Source organism: Mesoplodon bidens, assembly GCF_964165515.1.
Source record: "Mesoplodon bidens genome assembly, chromosome: 3".
Taxonomy (NCBI): Eukaryota; Metazoa; Chordata; class Mammalia; order Artiodactyla; family Ziphiidae; genus Mesoplodon; species Mesoplodon bidens.
Window position 1 is genome coordinate 29,030,095 of NC_138178.1, and position 22,287 is coordinate 29,052,381.

The following is a 22,287-nucleotide window of genomic DNA, read 5'->3' on the forward strand; positions in this document are numbered from 1 at the left end:
ATACTCCTTTTTTTTTTTTTTTTTTTTTTTTTTTGCGATACGTGGGCCTCTCACTGTTGTGGCCTCTCCCGTTGCGGAGCACAGGCTCCGGACGCGCAGGCTCAGCGGCCATGGCTCACGGGCCCAGCCGCTCCGCGGCATGTGGGATCTTCCCAGACCGGGGCACGAACCCGTGTCGCCTGCATCAGCAGGCGGACTCTCAACCACTGCGCCACCAGGGAAGCCCGACAATACTCCTTTTAAAAATTAGGTTTCTCTCTATCGCACATATGTGCACACCCTACATACACCTGACAGGCTGAGAGCCACACGTACCTTGCTGGTGGAGGCCTTGTAGGTGGTCTTCAGTTTCTGAGAAAGCTGGCTGGTGCTGTGACTGGCTGCAGAGACACAGAACCAACCGTCAAGACAATCACACAACCTAAGCACCATGAACGTCAGAGCTGGGACAGGGAGACAGTTCGCCCCACCTTCTGTTCCACACAGGAGGACGATGCAAGCCTAGGGCATGGGACACGGGGCTTCCCGAAACCTCCTCTTCCTTCTACACCCACACCCAAATTACGTTATTCCAAGTCCTGATGACTGCAGAAAGGAAGTGAGTCCTGTCCTCCACTAAATTCCAAACTCCCTCCGAGCGTAATATGTAGGCGAGCCCTGTGGGAAGGCAGCCTTACCTTTGGTTTTGAGTTGGCCCTTACTCAGCTCTGCCCCATCGATTGCTTGTCCTTCGGCAGCTAAACGGTCATTAAGAGTCTCGATTTCTCTGCGCACTGAAAAGTAAAACATGTACTTTTGATGTATAGTCACCAAATCCAAAAGTGAACACATAAAAATGTTATACATTGGTACGGTCTAAACAAACACAGGAATGACATCCCAGTAAACAACGTCACATTTAGAGTTCCAAAAAACTCAAGACATCATATTCCAAAATTAAAAAGCCCACCACACTTCCCACACCAGAAAGACCTTGTGCTATCGGGTCCCCAAGCAGGGCTCTTGGATTTCAACATAGTTCGTGTCCTTTGTACTTTATTCAGTGCACTTAAAAATGTTATTCTGACACTGTCCAAAACTCAATGAAACACTTACAGTCTAGCTGAGACCACTGAAATTGGGGGAAAAAACATACAATAAAAAAACCTAACTATTGTTGCCTGGCACCACAGAACACAGTGAAGATTATATACCTCAAAGATTAAAAATTCAAGGGGAAAAAAAAAAAGAAACAAACAAAAATTAACATTTGGGAGTTCCCTGGCAGTCCAGTGGTTAGGACTCAGCGCTCTCACTGTCAGGGCCTAGTTCAATCCCTGGTCAGGGAACTGAGATCCCATGAGCCACGCATGCAGCCAACACTTGGGCTCTGCACCTGCCGCCGCCCAGGCTGCCCACGGTGTGCTGAGGCTACAGGGAGGGCGGGGAGGGTGGCATGGAAGGAAGGCCGAGGGCAAAAGGCTCGGAACAGATCCAGCCTGAGCATCTGGACATGTTCACAGGCAGCAGGAAGCCACCAAAACCGTTAAGCAACTGACAGTGTAAACTCCAAGTACCTCCAGCATTAGTCGTTTGTAGCCCTATAGTTTTTCTTGAACAAACTGCATCAACTCAAAAAACCTAAGGCCTTAGATCACAATGGAAATTCAGTAATACCTAGGTTGCTACAACTCTTGATAACAAACCCTTAAAAATCAGATGCAGTACACGGTACCTAATTTTTATTTGATTACTCACGCTGTAAATTTTCAAGGTGGACTTATAAGAGAATCCAATATTAAAACATTAAATTTTCCAACAGCAAAGTTTAAATGACACAGGATTACACTGTCTTCACCACTGATCCACACCAATTACTTCCAGAGTGAAAAATATTTTAACAATGCAAATGCTGTTTATTAGTATTCAATTTTTGGAAACAACTTAAAAAACATGAAAATCCTGATTATGGTTACATTTGCATAATATAAATTTTATAAACACAAGCTCTATAAAAATACCAAAAACTGGACTTTCCTGGTGGTGCAGTGGTTAAGAATCCGCCTGTCAATGCACAGGACACGGGTTCGAGCCCTGGTCCGGGAAGATCTCACATGTCACGAAGCAACTAAGCCCGTACACCACAACTACTGAGCCTGCACTCTAGAGCCCATGAGCCACAACTACTGAGCCCGTGTGCCACAACTACTGAAGCCCGCACGCCTAGAGCCTGTGCTCCGCAGCAAGAGAAGCCACTGCAGTGAGAAGCCCGCGCACCACAACGAAGAATAGCCCCCGCTCACCACAACTAGAAAAAGCCTACACACAGCAATGAAGACCCAACGCAGCCAAAAATAAATAAATTTTAAAAAATTATTTTAAAAAATAATAACAAAAACTGAGGATAATGGAACAGTGAGAGCGTAAAGAAGGACAGGTTCATTTCCCAACACTTGACAGTAAAGCATGAATGCATGTGGCCTAAGGCTGACACGGCTAAAATAAAAGATTACTTCAATTTACAAAAATTATCATGACCAAGAAGCCAAGGCAGCCCACAGACGGACCCTGCCTTTCTGACCCTGTGCTTTCTTAATTGTGGCCGTGGATGCCTGGCTACCAGCTCCAGAGACACATGGAGAAAATTCCCCATCCCTCCTCTTAGGATTTGATGATCTGGCTGCCAGGACAGGACGACATGCAGGAGAAGGGAAGGAGAGCCGTGTGGGGAAAATCATTCCCAGGGAAAAGCAATTAGAAAAACCTTTCATCAAAAACTGCTATGGTGGGGCTTCCCTGGTGGCGCAGTGGTTGAGAGTCCACCTGCTGATGCAGGGGACACGGGTTCGTGCCCCGGTCCGGGAAAATCCCACTGCCGTGGAGCAGCTGAGCCCATGAGCCATGGCTGCTGAGCCTGCACATCCGGAGCCTGTGCTCCGCAACGGGAGAGGCCACAACAGTGAGAGGCCCGCGTACCGCAAAAAAAAAAAAAAAAAAAAACCTGCTATGGTGAATGACACAGGTAATGGATCAGACGTGCCAGGGACTTCCCAACCTGCCCAACTCTAAACTAGCATCCAGGCAGCATCCCTGGATTCAGAGAAAGTGGAAGTCTCTGAATCAAAATCACTGGTTAAGTGTTAAGGCTGGAAAGTTGGAAAGTATGTCGTCCTTAAAACTTAACAGACATTTAAAAAAAGAGGATAAAGTCCAAAGCAAAACAAAAATTATCATGAGAAGAACTAAAAGCAAAATATGCAGAAAATGTTTTCCTTTGCAGTGTGGGATGGGCCTATAAGCAGGGGGTAAAGGTAGATCTTTCCTTCTTACACTGCTTGACTCTTTAAGCAAATGAATGCATTGTTTCTAAAATTAAAAAAAAAAACTAAAGCCAAGCTAATTAAAAATTCTTTTGATTTACCTTTAATAAGTCAAACAGATAATACACACATTTTAGGAAATTCTCTAAACACAGTATATTTTAAAGAAATGAATCAATGTTTTCTTAATTTATAGTATCCTTTGTGTAGGAAAAGTTATAAGATGCATTCGTTCTTCATAGAATCATAATTCAGATTGCCAGGTGTGGTCAGCAGAATACTGCCTGCCCCAAAGATAACCTGTGAACACATGACCTGGTGGCAAAGGAGCCCTGCAGGTGTGACTGAGGTGAAGGACCTCTGATGGGAGATGATGCTGTGTGACCCAGGCAGCCCATCCTTCCCACGTGTCCCTAGGAATGAGTCAGAGATGAGCAAGGACGACTCTGCCTGCCACTGATGGCTTTGAAGATAAAGAGGAAGGAAGGCCTTCGAGCCAAGGACGGGGAATGCCAGCAAGATGGGGGCCTCTGTCTTCACACCACAGGGAACTTGAAATCACAACCCAAACCAGCAGGAGACACGCTCCTCCTCATGCTCCAGAAGGAGCACAACTCTGCCAACACCCTGACTTGAGTGTGCAGAGCAGGCAGATAATAAACGTGTGCCATCCTGAGCCCCTAAAGTTTGTCAAAGCAGAACAGGAAAGGGATACAAAGGTGAATGTCTACCCACAAATTAAACTCTCAAATATTTGTATGGAGAAGTGAAGTTATAAAAGTATTTAAAATAAGAGAGGTACTCACATTCTAAGTTTTCAATATAAAGGTTTTCAAATTCTCTTTCTATTTGACCAAACAGTTCCAAAAGAGTACTGCGAACCGAGGAAGGCAGTTTAGAATCCTGCAGAAAAAGAAGATTCTGCTTAAAATGAACGAATGAATGAATGAGAAACTCTGACACCAAGCACCAATATAATTTTTCCAAAGTGAATTATTTAAACTCTTATTTTACATCTTTACATATTTTCTTATACATAAACACTCAAAGAACTTCAAGTTTCTAATTTCTACAGATGAAACTAAAATCAAATTGTATAAATGGTTACCCAGGATGGCATGAGATTTAAGACCAAGCACGTCTTCAAACATGTAACTTCCTTTCACAAGGAAAGAAACAAGCATACCTTATTCAAAAACTCCCAAATTTGTAGAAAATGAAGTTATAAACAGCCTTTAAGCTCTAGCATATGGTATTATAAATTAATTTTAATAAGCTGTTTACTAATAGAAGATGTACCTTATAGTCCTCATGTTCACTGTGCTTCAAGCAAAATAAACTGGATCATTTCCTGTAACTCTACTCAATACCTAGAAGATTGTCGTAAGGAGGGAAAAGAACTCTCAGCTGTAAGAGCAAAACGTGTATCGGCTAAATGAAAACACCCACGTGGAAGCTCCCAGGCCTTCGCAGGTGCTCTGCCCACCATCAGCACCCTGCCCCCACCAGGCGGGAAGTCAAAGGAAGCAGCAGAAGCAGCTTCCTGGGCCCGGTGTCCTAGGCACCAACTGTGTTCTCAGGCACTGCTGGTACTGACAGAGGCTATGCTCCCCTCCAACCTCCTGAGGGTGCGGCCTAGACAATATTTTGTATGTGCCCCACCCTACCACTTAAGAGTTATTTTCAAACAAAATTCTTATAAGATATTTCTAAAATAATGTTTCAATGGTTAACTGATGCCACTGTAATTTTCCAAGTGAGTTTTCAAATTTATATGCAGCATAAACTTTTTGATGTTTAATGAATTGCAAATACAAAAAAAGACATAATGTTTATTAAATCCTTTCTCAGATTAACTTCTTAGGAAGACAGGAATTTTAGGCAAAATGATCTGTAATGATACCAATGTTTAGCAACATGTTTTGAAATAATCACAGAACATGAACTTTACAAGCTACTTAAAGATACGTGACGCCACTTGTTTAAAAATTCAATCTGGGAGAATTGGTGATAAGTCTTTCTCAACACCCCTCTAAAATAGCAAAGAAAATCATGGAAAAAAAAAAGAAACGACATCTTAAAATAACAATGAACGCAAAATAAACCATCACAATTAACGTCTGACACCCTGTCCACCTGCCTCTGGCCTCCCCCTGCCCGTTCTCCCACACCCCTCATTCACTTAGCCCTCCTCGAGGGGGCGGGGCGGCACCAGTTGAGAGCCTTGCTGGCCCCTCCCAAGGCCAATCTCCTCTTCCGTGTATCAATTCCTACTCACCTACCCTCACAGTATTTAACGTTAAGGTCATTATTCAGCAGCTGAAACATTTCCTTTACTTCGAGTGGTAAATGCAGCTTCATGTAAGATGTAATCGTAAAGGGAGACAATGTCAGCGTTAACTTCACTTGATAAAATAAAGACAATCAAGGAGACGTGCAGTGAAAGGGGAACTTCTCCACCAGAGGCAAGCGGAGCACAGCCCAGCTCTGCGGTTGCCTCCAAGCTTCCCAACAGTCTGACCCTCTGAGCTGCAATCACAGGCGCCCTACCCCCACCCCCAAGTGAGAGGTGCTGAACTTCTGGTATCATTTGAGAAAACTCATGACACAAAAGCTACGATTCAGTAAAGTTCTGAAAGAATCTGTGTTTTGTCACAGCCGACGTGAAAGAGGAGGAAGGAGGCCCCTTTCCTGGCCTCAGTTGGTGCTTCCCGGTGTAGACACGGGCCTCCCACCTCTGAGCCAAGCACCAGTGCCTCAAATGCTTCTGACTCATGAATCCAAGACACAAAATTCCCATAAAGACTCCCCAACAACTGACAGCTTGATTGCAACCCTGTCTAGGGTAGTGACTTGTGGCTCCACTCAGATGCCCTGATCACTGGCCTCTCGCACCCGAGGTCCGCCCCACGCCTACCATGCCAAGTGCCCATGCCCAACGCCGTCACCGCCGTCCTGCTGCCCCGGAACTGGGCAGAGCACCCCCACTAGCCCGCAAGGGAGCTCCTCGTCCACCAGCAGGCACCAACCCACCCGCAGGGTTCTGAATGACCCTCTTAAAGGGTTACCCCAAGATGCAACTACCTGCTGGCTCTACATCACAACGGGGACAGCACAGAAGGCCCTGAGAACATGGTGTTACCACCAGAAGATGCCAGCAGAGACAGCTGTGGAATTGTCACTGCTTGAAATTTAAGTAAATCTAACAACTTAAAAGTATCTTAGGGCTTCCCTGGTGGTGCAGTGGTTGAGAGTCCGCCTGCTGATGCAGGGGGACACGGGTTCGTGCCCCAGTCTGGGAAGATCCTACATGCCGCGGAGCGGCTGGGCCCGTGAGCCATGGCCGCTGAGCCTGCGTGTCCGGAGCCTGTGCTCCGCAACGGGAGAGGCCACAACAGTGAGACGCCTGCATAACACACACACACACACACACAAAAAGTATCTTAGACTACCTGCACTATCCAAGGGCGTAGCCAACAGCCACATTTGACTAAATTTAAAAGTAAGTTAATTACAATTTTTAAAATTCCTCAGTCCCACTAGCCACATGTGGCTCTTGGTTCCCATGTGTGATAGCACAGATCTACAACATTCCATCACAGAAGTTCCACTGCACAGCTCTGATTCAAACATTCCTTATAAGAAGAGATCGGGACACAGACACCCACAGAGGGGCGACCTTGTGAGGACACAGGGAGAAGATGGCATCCACACCCAGGAGAGAGGGCTCAGGAGGACCAACTTGCCCACACCTGGACCTCCAGCTTTCTGCCTCCAGGACAGGGAGTAAGCAGTGTCTGCAGTTTAAGCTCCCAGTCTGCGATGCTTTGCTACGGCCATCCAAGCTCACGAAAAACATCAAAGCCATTTTGAAGGCTCCTTAAATCTATGATTTTATTTCCAAGTTTAAGTTAAAATGCAACCATTTCATTTATTCATCCAGTCAACACATAAGAGGACACTAAGTGAACGTTTACCATGTGCCAGCAAAGGCAGCGCTAGGTTCCAAGCACACACAGCTGCCTCCTGGAAACACATCCTCCACAACCCGGCTTGCTTCTAACAAAGTCAATATGCAAATGAGCCAGTTTCTCAGATTTAAGCCATATTTTCCTTTAACATTATGGCTGATGAATTAGTTCTAATTGCAAAAGAATGATTATAAATTTATATGTATTTATTTTTTTTACGTATATACTTACGCCTATATAAGGATACAGCAAATGTAGCTATAAGTTATTTCATTATAACATGTATTTTACTTAGGCTTCACGACAATGTTCTTTTAAAAATCTAACACATTTTCATCATCATAAAGGAACTAGAAAATGTAAAAGCAAACTTAACAGTAAAATATTAGATCATTTAATCAAAGGTATCAAATTATCAGAAAGACATAATGTAATAAACAGCAGATAACACACTCACTACAGCAAACACAGGATAAAGCCAAGAAAAGTTACTGAAAGAACAGATTCTAAAAACTCTGCAGAGGATAGAAAAAGATCATTAGACCTGATTCTCTTCTCTTCTGGAGACTCTGAGACAGAAAACCTAAAACTACACTGTCAATTCACCTGTACAAAGAATAAAAACTAGTCCAAACTGTCACACCCACATTTTTTTTTAAGTACTGTAAACACATTAACCTGGAAACCGAATTCTGTCTCTGTGTAAGCTGTTGACAGCAGTTTTAACTGGTTTATGAGGGAGGCTGTGTGTTTTGGTAACCCACACTTTTTCTCTACTTTGGAGACCTGCATATATTTGGCTATTTTTGAAACACTGCAAACATGATCCACATCTTCACCAGACACTCACTTGTCCCTCTAACATGTCTCTCGGCAGGCCAGTCCTCTCCTGCTCTGAGCTGTTAGTTCTTCTTATGGAAAGGCTGTGAGATTTGCGTTTCTGTTTTGCTTGGCGAGCAGTTGAACAACTCCCGCTTTCTGTGGGCATTACTTCTGAAAGGTGATATCCTGGTCACTCCTGCAAGAAGCTAAACAGGAGCAGGAAAAACAAGTACTTTATTTCTGATACAGCAAACTGAAATGAAGGAAAAAGACGATTACTTTTCAATGCAAATTTCCTTACTATGTTAACATTTATTATGTAAATTAGAATGTGATAAATTATCATGTTTTAAGGTAGAGACCACAGCCTTTATTAAAGAGGTAACTTTTTATCAAACTTCATTAACATCCTTTAAAAAAAATCAAACAGCAAAGAAGGGCTTAAAATAACAACTCTCCCTTAGCCCACTCTCGGCAGACTCAGCCTACTCCCCAGAGGGAACCAATCCTAATTGCATTTTCCAGGCTACAGATTCTAGAGCAATGCCCTCCAAGAGAAATCCAATGCAAGCCACGTATGTAATTGTAAATTTTCTAGTAGCCACATTAAAAAAAGAACAAGTGAAATTCTAATGATCTAACCCAATATGTTTAAAATAATATCATTTTAGTCAATGTAAAAAACACAAACGGGGTATTTCAGTTCGTAAGCTCCCCGTTTTCCTTCATACTCACTATGCCTCTTGCTTGCAACCAGCCATGTCCCCAGTACACACCTGCGGTCAGGGCCGCCGTTACACAGCATACCTGCACAGCATTCCAAAATCCACATAATGCAAACATTTTCCTTTACCCATTTTGGACATTATCTACTCATTTCCTGCTATTATCGATTCTTCCTCCCAATATAATCACATCACTGTTAGCTAATTTTTTTTTTCCCCACTGAGCCATGTCTTAGTTGTAGCACGTGGGATCTTTCTTGCCACGTGCAGGATCTTTAGTTGCAGCATGTGGGATCTAGTTCCCTGACCAAGGAACGAACCTGGGCCCCCTGCATGGGAGTGCAGAGTCTTAGCCACTGGACCAAAAGGGAAGTCCCAGCTAATATGATTCTAAGAAATATATTTACACATGAGATTTTCCTTCTTCAACTGCAGATTTACGTCTTGGACATTACCTAATCATTTTTTTGCTCTTATTGGTCCCTCCTTCTCCCAATCTATCTATTTTAGTGCATGTAATTTAAGTATGTACTTACGTTTCTTCCTTCTTCAACTACTGACAGTATCTTTGGGTCCTCACTCTGTAAGGTGTAGAGTATCCCACCTTTTCTGAAGCCCACCCCACAGCCATACATCCCCCAACTTTGCTGTCACAGAACGTTATACAAATGCCAAGCACAGAGTATGTGCCCTCTGGAGATTCTGAGCTTAGCACTCACAGAACCCGTCCCCTTGCCGTGTGGGCCAACAGCCACCTCCTTTTGATTGCTGGTGCTGTTCCAGTGTGGATGGAGTACAGTTGTCTTAACCATGCACCTACTGCAAAAAATTCTGGTGCTTTCCAGTTTCTTACTATTGCAAATAAAGCTACTATGACAATAATATGTAGGCTTTCGTGTGAACTTAAGTTTCTACTTCTTTTGGATGAAGGCCCAAGAGTGAGACTGCTGTATGTTTAAAGAAAAAAAAACTACAGATTTTAAAAAATCTTTATTGAGATATAATTCACACAAACTCCACTCTGCCGAAACTTTTAAATTTTGATCAAGTCCAACTGATCAATTATTTTTCTTCTAAGAATCATAATTTGAGAGTCATGCCTAAGAACTTTTGACCAGTCCTAAATCCCAAACTTTTTCTATGTTTTCTTCTTAAAATTTTAGTTTTATAGGTTACATCTAAATTTATGAGCTATTTTTGGGCTGATATTTTTATAAGATGTGAAGTTTAGATCAAAGTTTTTTGGGTTTTTTGTTTTTTTCTGGTGATATCCAATTATTCTAGCACCATATGCTGAAGACTATCCATCCTACCCTAAATTGAGAAAGTTTGGCATCTTGATCGAAAATCAATTGGCTTTATTCCTATGGGATTATTTCTTGGTTCCCTATTCTGTTCCATTTTTCTGTGCTGTCTTGAAATTAGTGATTCCTATCACTTACATCTTTTTCAAAATGTCTTAGCTATTCCAGTTCCTTTGCCCTTCCATATAAATTTAGAATAATCTTGTCCATATCTACAAAAATCCTGATAGGATTTTGATAGGAATTGTGTTTAATCTGTTTACCAATTTGGAGAGAATTGGCATCTTTATTATGTTGAGACTTCCAATCTATGAACATGGTATATAGGTTTTAGATCGTCTTTGATTTCTTTCCTCAGTTTTGTAGTTTTCCCATAAAATTTCTACACATACATTCTAAAATTACCCTGAAGATTATAATTTTACTTTTGAGCAATTTTAAATGACACTGTATTTTTATTTCCATCTCCACATGTTAATTGCTGGTATACAAAAATACAATTGATTTTTGTGTACTGGGCTTGTATCCTACGTTCTTGTTGAGCTCATTTCTTAGTTCGAGATTTTTTTGTAGATTATTTGGCATTTCCTCTGTAGACTTTTATGTCATGTAAAAAAAGAACAGTTTACTTCTTCTTTTCTGATCTGTATGCCTTTATTTCCTTTTCTTATCTTATTGATCTGGCTAGAAATTCCAGTACTCTGTTGAATTTAGTGATGGCAAACACCCTTGCATTATTCTGATCTCAAGGTAAAAATATTCCGTTTTCACCATTAAGTATGATGCTAGCTGTAGGTTTTGGGTAAATATTTTTTTATCAAATTGAGAAAAGTCTCCCTCTATTATTCATGTTTTGAGAGTTTCATGAGTGTTAAATTTTGTCATGTTTTTTCTGCATCACTTAATATGATCAAATGGCTTTTTTTAAGGTTAATTACACTGATAATTTTCAAATATTGATCTAACCTTGCATCCATGGAATAAATCCCACTTGGGCATAGTGCGTAATTCATTCTGTTTGTTCTCTCATTTTGTTTCTTTCTTCTGCCTTCTTGTAGGTTATTTTAACATTTTTTAGAATTTCATTTTGATTTATCTAGTTTTTGAGTTTCTCTCTTTCATATAATTTTTCTTAGTGGCTGCTCTAGATTTTCATTAACTCTTACAACTTATCACAGTCTGCTGATCATCAACTTCTACCAGTTCATGGTAAAGTGTAGAAGCCTTACTTCCTCTTTGTCCCTTTGCCCTCCCCATTTATAACATAATCATCTTAAGTATTTCCTCTATACACACAAAGAACCACATCAGACGGCTATGGTTCCACCTTCAAACCTAATTTCTAATAAAGAAGTCTACTGAATTCACCAATTTATTTTTTCTTTCCATTGTTTGTTCTTCCTTCCTGGTGTTCCCACATGATTTCCTTTCTGTTTAGAGAATTTCCTCTACCTATTATTTTAGGGTAGGTCTGCTGGTAACAAATCATTTGAAGGATGTTTTCACTTGATAGAGAATTCTGAGTTGATAGTTCTTTTCCTTCAGCACTTGAAAAATGTGCTACTTCCTTCTGGCCTCTGTAGTTTGTGATGAGAAATGCACTATAGGTAAAGGGACATTTCTCTCTCTCGCTGTTTTTTCATCTTTGGTTTCAGAAGCTTGACTATGATGTGTCTCAGCATAGATTCCTTTGAGATTATCTTACCTGAATTTCACTAAACTTTTTCAATCTGTAAGTTTATGGCCTGCCAAATTTGGGAGATACTCAGCCAGTATTTCTTCAAACATATTTTCAGGTTCACTGTCTTTCTCCTCTCTTTCTGGGACTCTGATGATAAGAAAGACAGGTCTCTTGTTAAAGTCCCACAGGTCCCTGGGGTTCTGTTTACTTTTTTCCAGTCTATTTTCTCTCCATTGTTCAGATTGGGTAATTTCTATTGTTTTATCTTCAAGTTCACTGATTCTTTTCCTCTGTCCCCTCCATTCTGCTGTTGGAAGAATGGAAAGGACAGGAAAAGAATCAGTGAACTGATTCCACAAGCTCATTTACTGTACTTCTCAGTTCTAAAATTTCCATTTGTTTCTTCTTTATATCCTATATTTTCTTCCTGAGATTTTCTATTTTTCATTTGCCTCAAGTGTTAATATTTCCTCATTGAAAAACTTTTATGATGGCTGCTTTAAAATACTTGTCACTTAAGCCTCAATATTGTGGGCACTGCTATCAGGCGTGGGATCTGGTTTCAGTCTTCTATTACAGCAGGCCTCTTCTGACATTGCCCCAGCAGGCAAACAAGGGTGCGGTCTTATTCCTGCCAGGTGGATGTAGAAGATGGAGATGGAAGTGAGGGCTTCCCACTCAGCTTCCACTCATCTGGGTGGAAGTACTCCTCGTTAATGCCAGGCGGGGTTAGAGTTCAGCCTCTCCCTTGGCCTCTACTCATATCACAGGCGCTGAACCAGGGGTGCTTTGTTACTGTGCCCTACACGGCCTCATTAGCACGGGTGATGGTAAAACTCCTGAATCTCTACTAAGTTTCTTCTGAGGCCATCCCAACAGGAAGAAGGAGGTTGTTCTTTGTTACCACCCAACAGAGATGAAAATCCCAGCTCCGCACTGATACCACCAAGCAGAGAGTGTTGTCTCAATACAGACTGTCAGGGGTAAAAGTCTAGATTCCCCACCCTGCCTTTGATAGTAAGGGTGACACGGGGGCTACAATGTTTTCTAAACATGTCCTGTCTGGCAGACTGTCTCTTTCCTGGTCTTTTGGCTTTTCTTGGGGCTTGTCTGAGCCCTTTGGTGTTGCTGGGTTGCTGGTTTATCCAGGCCCAAGGCCGGGATGTATGGGGCAAAAAGAAAACCCAGGAAACTCAGCCCTGCATCATTTCTCAGGTCCCCATACATCTAGCCAGTCTACTTTCTTCTCTCCACTTTTCAGTCTCATATTTCTTCTGTATTTAATGCCCAATATTTTTAGCTGTACTTGGAGGAATAGGAAAAGTACATCTACTACAAAGGCAGAGATCTTTTGCGTCTCAAATTAGACATGTATAGGCCTTGATTTAAAATGGCAACAGAAAAGTAAGTCTTGTTTCACAACACACTAAAAACATTCAAATTGGTCATTTCTGTGTGTTTAGGTTTAAAAATTTGAAATCCATTAATCTATTAAAATTATCACTTACTTTTTGTAGCATTATATAGACAAAATTTAACTCTCAAATCTTTTTTTTAAAGGACACTTAAAAAAGGAATAAGGTTACTTTTTTATCTCTAAAATTCTCATTTAAAGAAAAAATCTCCCATTCCCCTCACTTTTTTGGATATTCAATTTGTCAAAGCAGGTCACAAGGCCAACCCAGATTCAAGTAGAGGGCTGAGACCACCTCTTGATGGGAGAATGAGAAAGAATTTGTGTAATCCATCACACCTTATTTCACTCACTAGTTTTGGTTATACACTGAATAACATTCTGCTTCCCTAAAAAATAACAGTGACTGGAACTAAATAGTTTAGCACTTCAGATATTCAGTGGAATAACATGGATATAAATAACCCAATTAAGTTAAACACCCACTCAGAATAAAATCCATAGAAGAGCCCAGTGGTTAACATGAGTTTGGGAGTCATACAAACCTAAGTCCCCCCCACCCCACACCCCAACCCCTCAAAGGGTTGGCTCTTTTTCATCATGAAGCCTCAGCTTGACCGTTACTTCCTCAAAACAGCCTCCCTTGACGACCGCTAGTCACAGCACTTTATTATCCTCACCACGTCTGTACTTAGATCTTATTTATAGTTTGCTCACTTAATGAATGTCTCCCCCGCTACACCATCAACACAATGAGGACAGGGACACAGTTAACTGGGGCCACTACTGTATTTGTTAGGCTTGACATAAACACATCCTCAAATATTTGTTGAACGTATGAATGAATAGAAATGGATGAAAGCTACATCTACCACTGACGGGCTGTGTAACCTTGGTCTAGTTACTTAACCACCTTCCTAAGGCTTAACTGTGTCATCTTTAAAGCAGGATAATAACAGCATTATTTCATTAAGTCACTCATCAATAGTCCTCTCATCTGTAGATGAGCTAGGTAGTGGGAATGTTGTGGTGAAAGAACAGGCTTGGTCCCTACCCTCAGGTTGCTTAGAGTTGAGGTGGAAGACAGACATTAAACACACAACCTCATAACTTATTACAGAAGCTATATATTGTGATGAGTGCTACGAAAGACATATGCAAATATTATGAGGCCAGCTATTAGCTAAAGAGTTACAAAGGTCATTCTGAGAAACTGGCATCTAAATCGAGACTGAAGAATTCCTAAGAGTTAACCATGTGGAAAACAGAAAAGGGAGTAAATATTTTAAGGACAGGAACAGCATGTGCAAATGTCCTGAGCCAGGAACAAGACTAGTTTATCAGAGATATTAAAAAATAAATACTATAGCTACAACACAGCAAACAATGGAGAGAATGGTGCAAGATAAGTGGAGAGACAGGCTTAGAGTCTGTTCTTTCGTGTTTATAGTTTATCGTAAAATAAAAAGGAAGCTACTTAAAAGTTTTTAAGCAAATAAGCAACACTAGATTGGCTGCTATGTGAAAAATACATGGAAAGATAAGATGACCATGAATGAAGCCAGTTAGGAAGTTACCGAAACAGTCTAGGCAATAAATGATGATAGTTAAGATTAGAGGTAGATGAATGGACTGGGGTGGGGGGGGGTGCTGGGCGGGGGAGAGAGAGGTATCAAGGATAGCCCTTGTTTCTGAGGCAAGAGGTAGGTGAAACGGAGTTCAGGTTACTGAGATGAGGCAGCAGATATGGAGAAGAAACCAAGACCTAATACTGAATATATTACGTTTTGGCAATGTCTTTGAATATCTAACATACAAGGAAGCAGGAGGTGTACGGGTCTAGAGATGAAAAGAGAACTAGGCAGCATGTATAAATCTGGGAGAGGTCTACACAGAAAGTAAAGATGGTCACTTTGACTCCATCATGCCTCCAGGTCCCATGCCTTACCATTATTACGCTTCTTCGCAAGAAGGGAATAAAAGGTTATATTACTGGTAGATACAGACAACAAAAAATAAAACTATCAGTCCCTTACATGATATATAGAAAAATTAATTTTGATTAATTTTTGACAGAACAAAATGACAACAAATCTTTTTCATGAAATTTATCTGAAAAATTTGAGCTATAGAAATTAGAGATAGTTGAAACAAAGGTATAAAGAAAAACTCACAATGGCAGAATCTGTGGTTGGTAGAATTTTATATACACAAAAAAAGATATTGATATTTAATTTGAAATATTTGAATATAACAAATTTATGTTATTAAGCAACTCCTATGATCCCAGTGAAGAATATTCCAGTAATTTTTTAATGGAAACATTTAGAGACTATTTAAGTCTATTTAAGTGCGCCATATACAAAAGTTAACCAAGAAATCAAACTGATTTAAAGGAATCTTATCCAGAAATTATATTCTTCATAAAAAAAGGGTCAATATAATTCTCTTTTTCAGTGATTATACATATTAAATTACTAACTTCATAAAGCATCTCAGTTGTCAAGATTTTCAACACAGATTTATCAGTCACCTCGCAGTTTATAAGTTATGTTTTTTATAGGAACAAACATATTAACACCCTGTGAAAGCTCAAGAAAAAAGACTATCTTTAGACATTTCAATCAAGGAAAAAACATATTAACACCCTGTGAAAGCTCAAGAAAAAAGGAGACTACCTTCAGACATTTCAATCAAGCAAATAAAGGAGCAAAGAGCTTCTCTTTCCTCCCTTAAGAACTTCATCAGTAGAAAGTTTATGCATCTGGTAAGCATAAACTGGGAAGTTAATGCATTCCCAAGATTCTACAAATTGGTGATAGGAACCGTGAAAATTGCAGTATCAACCCTCCTTTCACCTCAACAATTGTTTCCCTTAAGTATCACATCACCGGCATTTCCAGCCTCTGTATCTTCAGTAGGAAATAAGCAGTCTTCTTCACAACTAACTTAAAATCCTCACCTTCTGCCTGTCCCTAAGCCTTTAACTCCTCCCTCAACCCCATGAACCACATGGTGTTGTTCTGGGCTTTGCCTGATTTTGTTGGTCACTTCACAAAATAGTCAATACACTGGTCAACTTTTTCCCATTGACCAATTTCCAACCAAACACATACATTTCAAACAATTATAAATCTGGAAGAGGTTTTGGTTCCCCAAAACCTGGCCTCAAATGATTTTTTTCATACTGATTTTCTCTCTTAGTAACTTTCTAAACTCTGTGAAGTCATATGTCAATATGGGTTCATAACGCCTATGCCACACACTGTGTTATTAACATTCAAAGATTATCTGGCTAATTCAAGTTCTGCCTCTTCCTGTAATTTCTTCAGCTACACTTTACCTAATTTCTAATTCTTCCAAAATTAGATCTGTAGGTTTCTCTAGTTCTTCTAACCTCTTTTAAATTTCTTCTTTTTTTTCTGTTAATCTATCACAATCTTTTTCCTGAAACTTTAAAAAAATTTTACTCTTGCCTCTTCATTCACATCCTCCATCTTGTTCCCCACAGTCTTCACTGGTCCCACCACCACTTCCTTCCTTCCTTCCTTCCTTCCACAGCTCACCCTGGTGGAGAACAAGCCCTTAGCCCAGGAAGGGACGTATCTATCGTGTTCACCTCAGTCCACGGGTCAGTGTTAGCATAAATCTTATTTAAATGTCTGATAACACATTGAGGGTTTCTGCAGGACGACATCATAGAGACTGGAGCAGGTTGCAGGTGTCTGTAAAAAGAATACTGAAGTGATGTAGCGTGGAACCTAAGCTAGACAAGAAGGGAAATACAGACAAAAGAAATGATGAAGAGGAGCTTCCCTGGTGGCGCAGTGGTTGAGAGTCCGCCTGCCGATGCAGGGGACACGGGTTCGTGCCCCGGTCCGGGAAGATCCCACATGCCGCGGAGCGGCTGGGCCCGTGAGCCGTGGCCGCTGGGCCTGCGCGTCCGGAGCCTGTGCTCCGCGACGGGAGAGGCCACAGCAGTGAGAGGCCCGCGTACCGTAAAAAAAAAAAAAAAAAAAGAAAGAAATGATGGAGAGATACTGATGGGTGGGGAAGTCTGTGGTGAGGCTCAAATATATCAGTAACTACAGAGTCACTAATACAACACCTCTGTGAGATACAGTTCCCAAGTACTTAACGGACTAAACACTTAGTTAATTGGCCATGGAGCTGTAAAAAGAAAACTTCTTCACGCAGGTGAGTAAGCTGCTTTAACCACTATGCACTGTTTCACCTCAATACAAACTAAAACAGAAGCCCGAAATTCCAAGATAATCATCTTTCTTCAAAATAGTCATACTAACCCAATATCACAAGGCATATGACCACTTTAAACAGAAGGTTTATGTGACTAAAAGGTCCTACTGGTTTTTTAAACACATTCAAAAAAGTATAAATAGTCCCCTCCAAATATCCAAACTCCCTATCCTATCGGTCAAACAAATGAATTTAATATAAACTCTCCTTCTGTCCAACTCATTTACTGCCACATGCCTATTACCCCCACCTACAAAACATTACTCACAATTCATATCCAGTGGGACTTTTAAACACTTTTTTTTTAGCAAGAGAAAAACACCTGCCTGAATAGCAAATGTCATGAACGTTAACATGTGTACAAAATGGTTAAAGTATATAATTTCCATGTGGCATTTAAAAAATACAAAACGTGACTGGATTTCCACAAAAAGGTCGGTAGAGTTTTTCATAGCATTTCATTGTGAAAGCACCATTACTGAATTCCTGGAGTCAAACACCAAACTCAACTGCTTAGCGACATCAACCAGAGGCAGCCCCGCAGTCCACCCTCGGTCAACCCGGGTAAGGTGTCCTATCGTTGACCCAGTCGAAGGCACGAAACACACGCTCACCAGCTCTGGACATGAGACGGGACTGGGGGCATGTATAACCGGAAAACAACCAAGACTGTTTAAAGACCTTAATTGTTAAGATACTCGAATCGAGGACGAAATTCGTAACTGTGAAGTCTTCTTAGGAAAACCAGGACTAGGGAATTCAGAGGGCTGTCGGTACCCCTGGGGGAAGGGGCTGGGGTGTCAGCTCAGGGCCAGGGCACAGCAGGTGCACACGGCTGCCCAGAGCCCTGAGGAGAAAGGACACTCGCCGATGCCTCCGTGCGAGCACTCTGCAGGACGCGAGGCTGGACACGGACCCGCAGCAACTCCTGCCCAAGGTCGCGGCGCCCCTCCCGCGGCCCCACACCCGCTAAGGGACCCACGGCCCCCGGGCTCCTGCGCGCTCGCGGGCGGGAGACTCCCGGGCGCCTCGATGGACCCGCCTCACAGGCCGCTCTGGGCGAGGGGCGCGCGTTCCAACCACGTCAAGACCCGGCCGGGCTCGGGGTCGGAGGGGGGCGCGGTCCAGGTCGGGGCGCGGGTTCGGGGGAGACGCGGTCCAGGTTCGGGGGCGCGCGGTCGGAGTCAGAGGGCGCGGGGTCCGAGGGCGCTAGGCCGCCGGCCCCCACAGGCACGCCCCGCCCGGCGCGAGGCCGCTGCCACACACAGAGAGGCGGCCCGTCCCGGGCTGAAGATGGCAGGCCAGCACTCACCTGTCACGCCGCCGCCGAGCCCGCCACCGCGCAGTGCGAGCCGGGCCGTGCGCTGCAGCCCGTCGGTTCCCAGCCACGCGGCGCCGGGGACGGACGCGGACGCACAGCCCTAAAACCCGGCAGCCCGACGCCCCACACTTCCGGCGCAGGAACTCCCGGCTCCCCCTCAGCCCCGCGCCGGAAATCCACTACACGCAGGCACCGCAGGAAGTCCCGCCTCCGCCCCAAGCTAGTACCGCCGGAAATATAGCCCCACGAAGGAAGTCCCGCGCGACGCCAGTGTGGGCAGGGGGGCCGGAGGCGGTCGCGGTGAGGGCGGAGGCGTGGTGGCGTTGTTCGACCCCGAGACCGCCGGGGCCTCGACCCGCGAGGTCGGCGACCATCTGGAGACGCCGCGGAGGGCCGGGAGGTGGGGTGGGGGCGCTGAGGGCCCGCGGGTACTCACTGCGGCGGGCTACTGCGGGCTCCTGGGTCTGGCGCAGGTCGGCGTCCATCGGGACCCAGGCCGGGCATGTGGGAACGGCTGCTCCCAGTCAAAACCGCCGGGTGTGCCGGGAGCCGTTTCCCGGGGCGTCGGGAGCGAGGTGGCTGCGCGCGGAGCCTGGCGGATCTGCGGAGGGTGACTCACCCACTGCAGCCTCCTGTCTGAAATGTATGTTAGCCATTGGCTGCAGAGAGGAAACAAAGGCAGCCTCTCGCCGCGGAAGGTGGGACCTGATGGCCTTCTTGTCCTTGTCCAGGTTGGAAAAATTACAGGGTTCGCAGAAGGCCTCGACTCTACGAACAACCAGATGAGCGTTTAAAGCCTTAAGTAAAGACAAAATCAGACGCGTGGGAGCATTTTTCTTTTAAACAGTAAAGGTCATCATTCGGAGTCAAGAAGCACTAGTATGATTGTTGCACAAGGAACAAACGACGTATTTGGGGATCCAAATAACCAAAAAGTTTGTAAAATAAAACCTGAAGTTACTTCATCATTGAGTATAATAAAGCTTATTACTAAAAACAATTATATAAGGTGTGGGACTTCCCTGGTGCTGCAGTGGTTAAGAATCCACCTGCCAATGCAGGGGACAAACCCATGTTCCACAACTACTGAGCCCACGGGCCTAGAGCCTGTTCTTTGCAGTAAAAGAAGCCACTGCAAGGAGAAGCCCAAGCACCACAACTAGAGAAAGCCTTTGCACAGCAATGAACACCCAATGCAGCCAAAAATAAATAAATAATTTTTTTAAAAATTGTATAAGGGGAACTGAGGATGTCAAACTTGGAGGTTGTGGCTATCATTCATCAAGAAATTCTATTAAAGACCTAATATGCACAAGGCATTCCGCTGGGTGAGGGAGCACCTAGAATGCCTGATTAACCACAATATTGGCTGCAACTGATTCACGTGCTAATATGTGGTTTTGTTTTGCAGCACAGCATCCACAGTTTGGATGAAACTTAGGGTATTGTTAATTGGGGTAATGTTTTCTCTGATATACTTAGGATTCCATACAAGTCACTGTAAATAAAATGATTGCATAAAGTGTCACAAAACTAAAACAGGAAAGGAGTCAACACTTTGAGGGCCTGTTGCATGCCAGGCAGTTCACAGATTTGGTAACTTTGATCCTCAAAACCAATAAAGTAAAAATTATTAGTAGAGAAATATAAATCAAAAGTGCAACGAGGTATTACCTCACACTGGTCAGAATGGCTATCATCAAAAAGTCTACAAATAACAAATGCTGGAAAGGGTGTGGAGAAAAGGGAACCCTCTTGTACTGTTGATGGGAATGTAAATTGGTACAACCACTATGGAGAATAGTATGGAGGTTCCTTTAAAAACGAAAAATAGAGTTACCGTATGATCCTACAATCCCACTCTGGGGCATATATCCAGACAAAACTCTAATTTGAAAAGATACATGCACCCCTATGTTCATAGCAGCACTATTTACAAGAGTCAAAACATGGGATGAACCTAAATGTCCATCAACAAGATGAATGGATAAAGAAAATGTACATGAATACAGTGGAATACTACTCAGCCATAAAAAAGAATGAAATAATGCCATTTCCAACATGGATGTACCTAGAGACTATCATTCTGAGTGAAAAAAGATAAAAATATATATCATGTGGGATCTAAAGTATGATACAAATGAACATATTTATAGACCAGAATAGACTCTGATACAGAAAACAAACATGGTTATCAAAGGGGAAAGGTGGGGGGTAGAGATAAATTAGGAGGTTGGGATTAACATATACACACTAATATATATAAATAGATAATAAGGATTTACTGTAAAGCACAGGGAACTATATTCAATATCTTGTAAACCTATACTGTAAAAGAATTGGAAAACTACATGTATAACTGAATCACTTTGCTCTACACCAGAAATTAACACAACTATACTTCAATTAAAAAAATTATTCTAAATTGAATTCTAATTAAGAGTAAGAATGTTAAAATTACTTGTCAAAAGCAACCTAAGTGTCCATAAACAGATGAATGGATAAAGAAGACGTAGTACATATATACAATGGAATATTACTCAGCCATAAAAAGAAACGAAATTGAGTTGTTTGTAGTGAGGTGGATGGACCTAGTCTGTCATATAGAGTGAAGTAAATCAGAAAGAGAAAAACAAATACTATTTGATAACACATACATATGGAATCTAAAAAAAAAAAAAAGGTTCTGAAGAACCTAGGGGTAGGACAGGAATAAAGACACAGACGTAGAGAATGGACTTGAGGACACGGGGAGCGGGAAGGGTAAGCTGAGACGAAGTGAGAGAGTGGCATGGCCATATATACACTACCAAATGTAAAATAGCTAGTGGGAAGCAGCCGCATAGTACAGGGAGATCAGCTCCGTGCTTTGTGACCACCTAGAATGGTGGGATAAGGAGGCTGGGACGGAGACGCAAGAGGAAGGAGATATGGGGATATATGTATATGTAGAGCTGATTCACTTTGTTATAAAGCAGAAACTAACACACCATTGTAAAGCAATTATACTCCAATAAAGATGTTTTTTAAAAATTACTTGGGGCTTCCCTGGTGGCGCAGTGGTTGAGAGTCCGCCTGCCGATGCAGGGGACGTGGGTTCGTGCCCCGGTCCGGGAAGATCCCACATGCCACAGAGCGGCTGGGCCCGTGAGCCACGGCCGCTGGGCCTGCGCGTCCGGAGCCTGTGCTCCGCAACGGGAGAGGCCACAACAGTGAGAGGCCCGCGTACCACACACACAAAAAAAAAATTACTTGTCAAAAGTCAGAAAGCCAGTATGCAATGGAGCAAAGATTGGATTAAAATCCAGGTCCACATCAAAGTCCACATTTTCCACAGCGCATTCCTTTGATAGGGCTGTTGTAACAGAGTAACACAAATTACGCTTAAACGACATAAATTTATTGTCTCAGGTCTGGAAGCTTGAGGTCCAGAATCAAGGTGTCAGTGTTACATTTTGTTTGTGTCAGTGTTGGTTCCTTCCGAGACCTGTGA

General features: G+C 42.7%; 1 protein-coding gene across 4 annotated transcripts in view; it reads right to left on the reverse strand.

Annotated features, from left to right (window-relative positions):
- The window catches only part of WDR37 (WD repeat domain 37), a 56,980-nt gene extending 37,571 nt beyond the window's left edge, over positions 1 to 19,409 (reverse strand). For 2 of the 4 annotated variants that reach the window (XM_081229232.1, XM_081229230.1), the window contains exons 1-5: positions 19,231 to 19,409; positions 8,121 to 8,298; positions 4,106 to 4,202; positions 678 to 773; positions 316 to 380 (exon numbers count right to left, since the gene is read on the reverse strand). In XM_081229232.1, coding sequence (XP_081085358.1) covers positions 316 to 380; positions 678 to 773; positions 4,106 to 4,202; positions 8,121 to 8,258 — 396 coding nt within the window. In that variant the 5' untranslated portion in view covers positions 8,259 to 8,298; positions 19,231 to 19,409. Of the gene's footprint in view, positions 1 to 315; positions 381 to 677; positions 774 to 4,105; positions 4,203 to 8,120; positions 8,299 to 18,785; positions 18,904 to 19,230 lie in introns of those variants that run through there. The other 2 variants (XM_081229231.1, XM_081229233.1) reach the window with 2 other exon arrangements.
- Between the last annotated feature and the right edge of the window lie 2,878 nt (positions 19,410 to 22,287).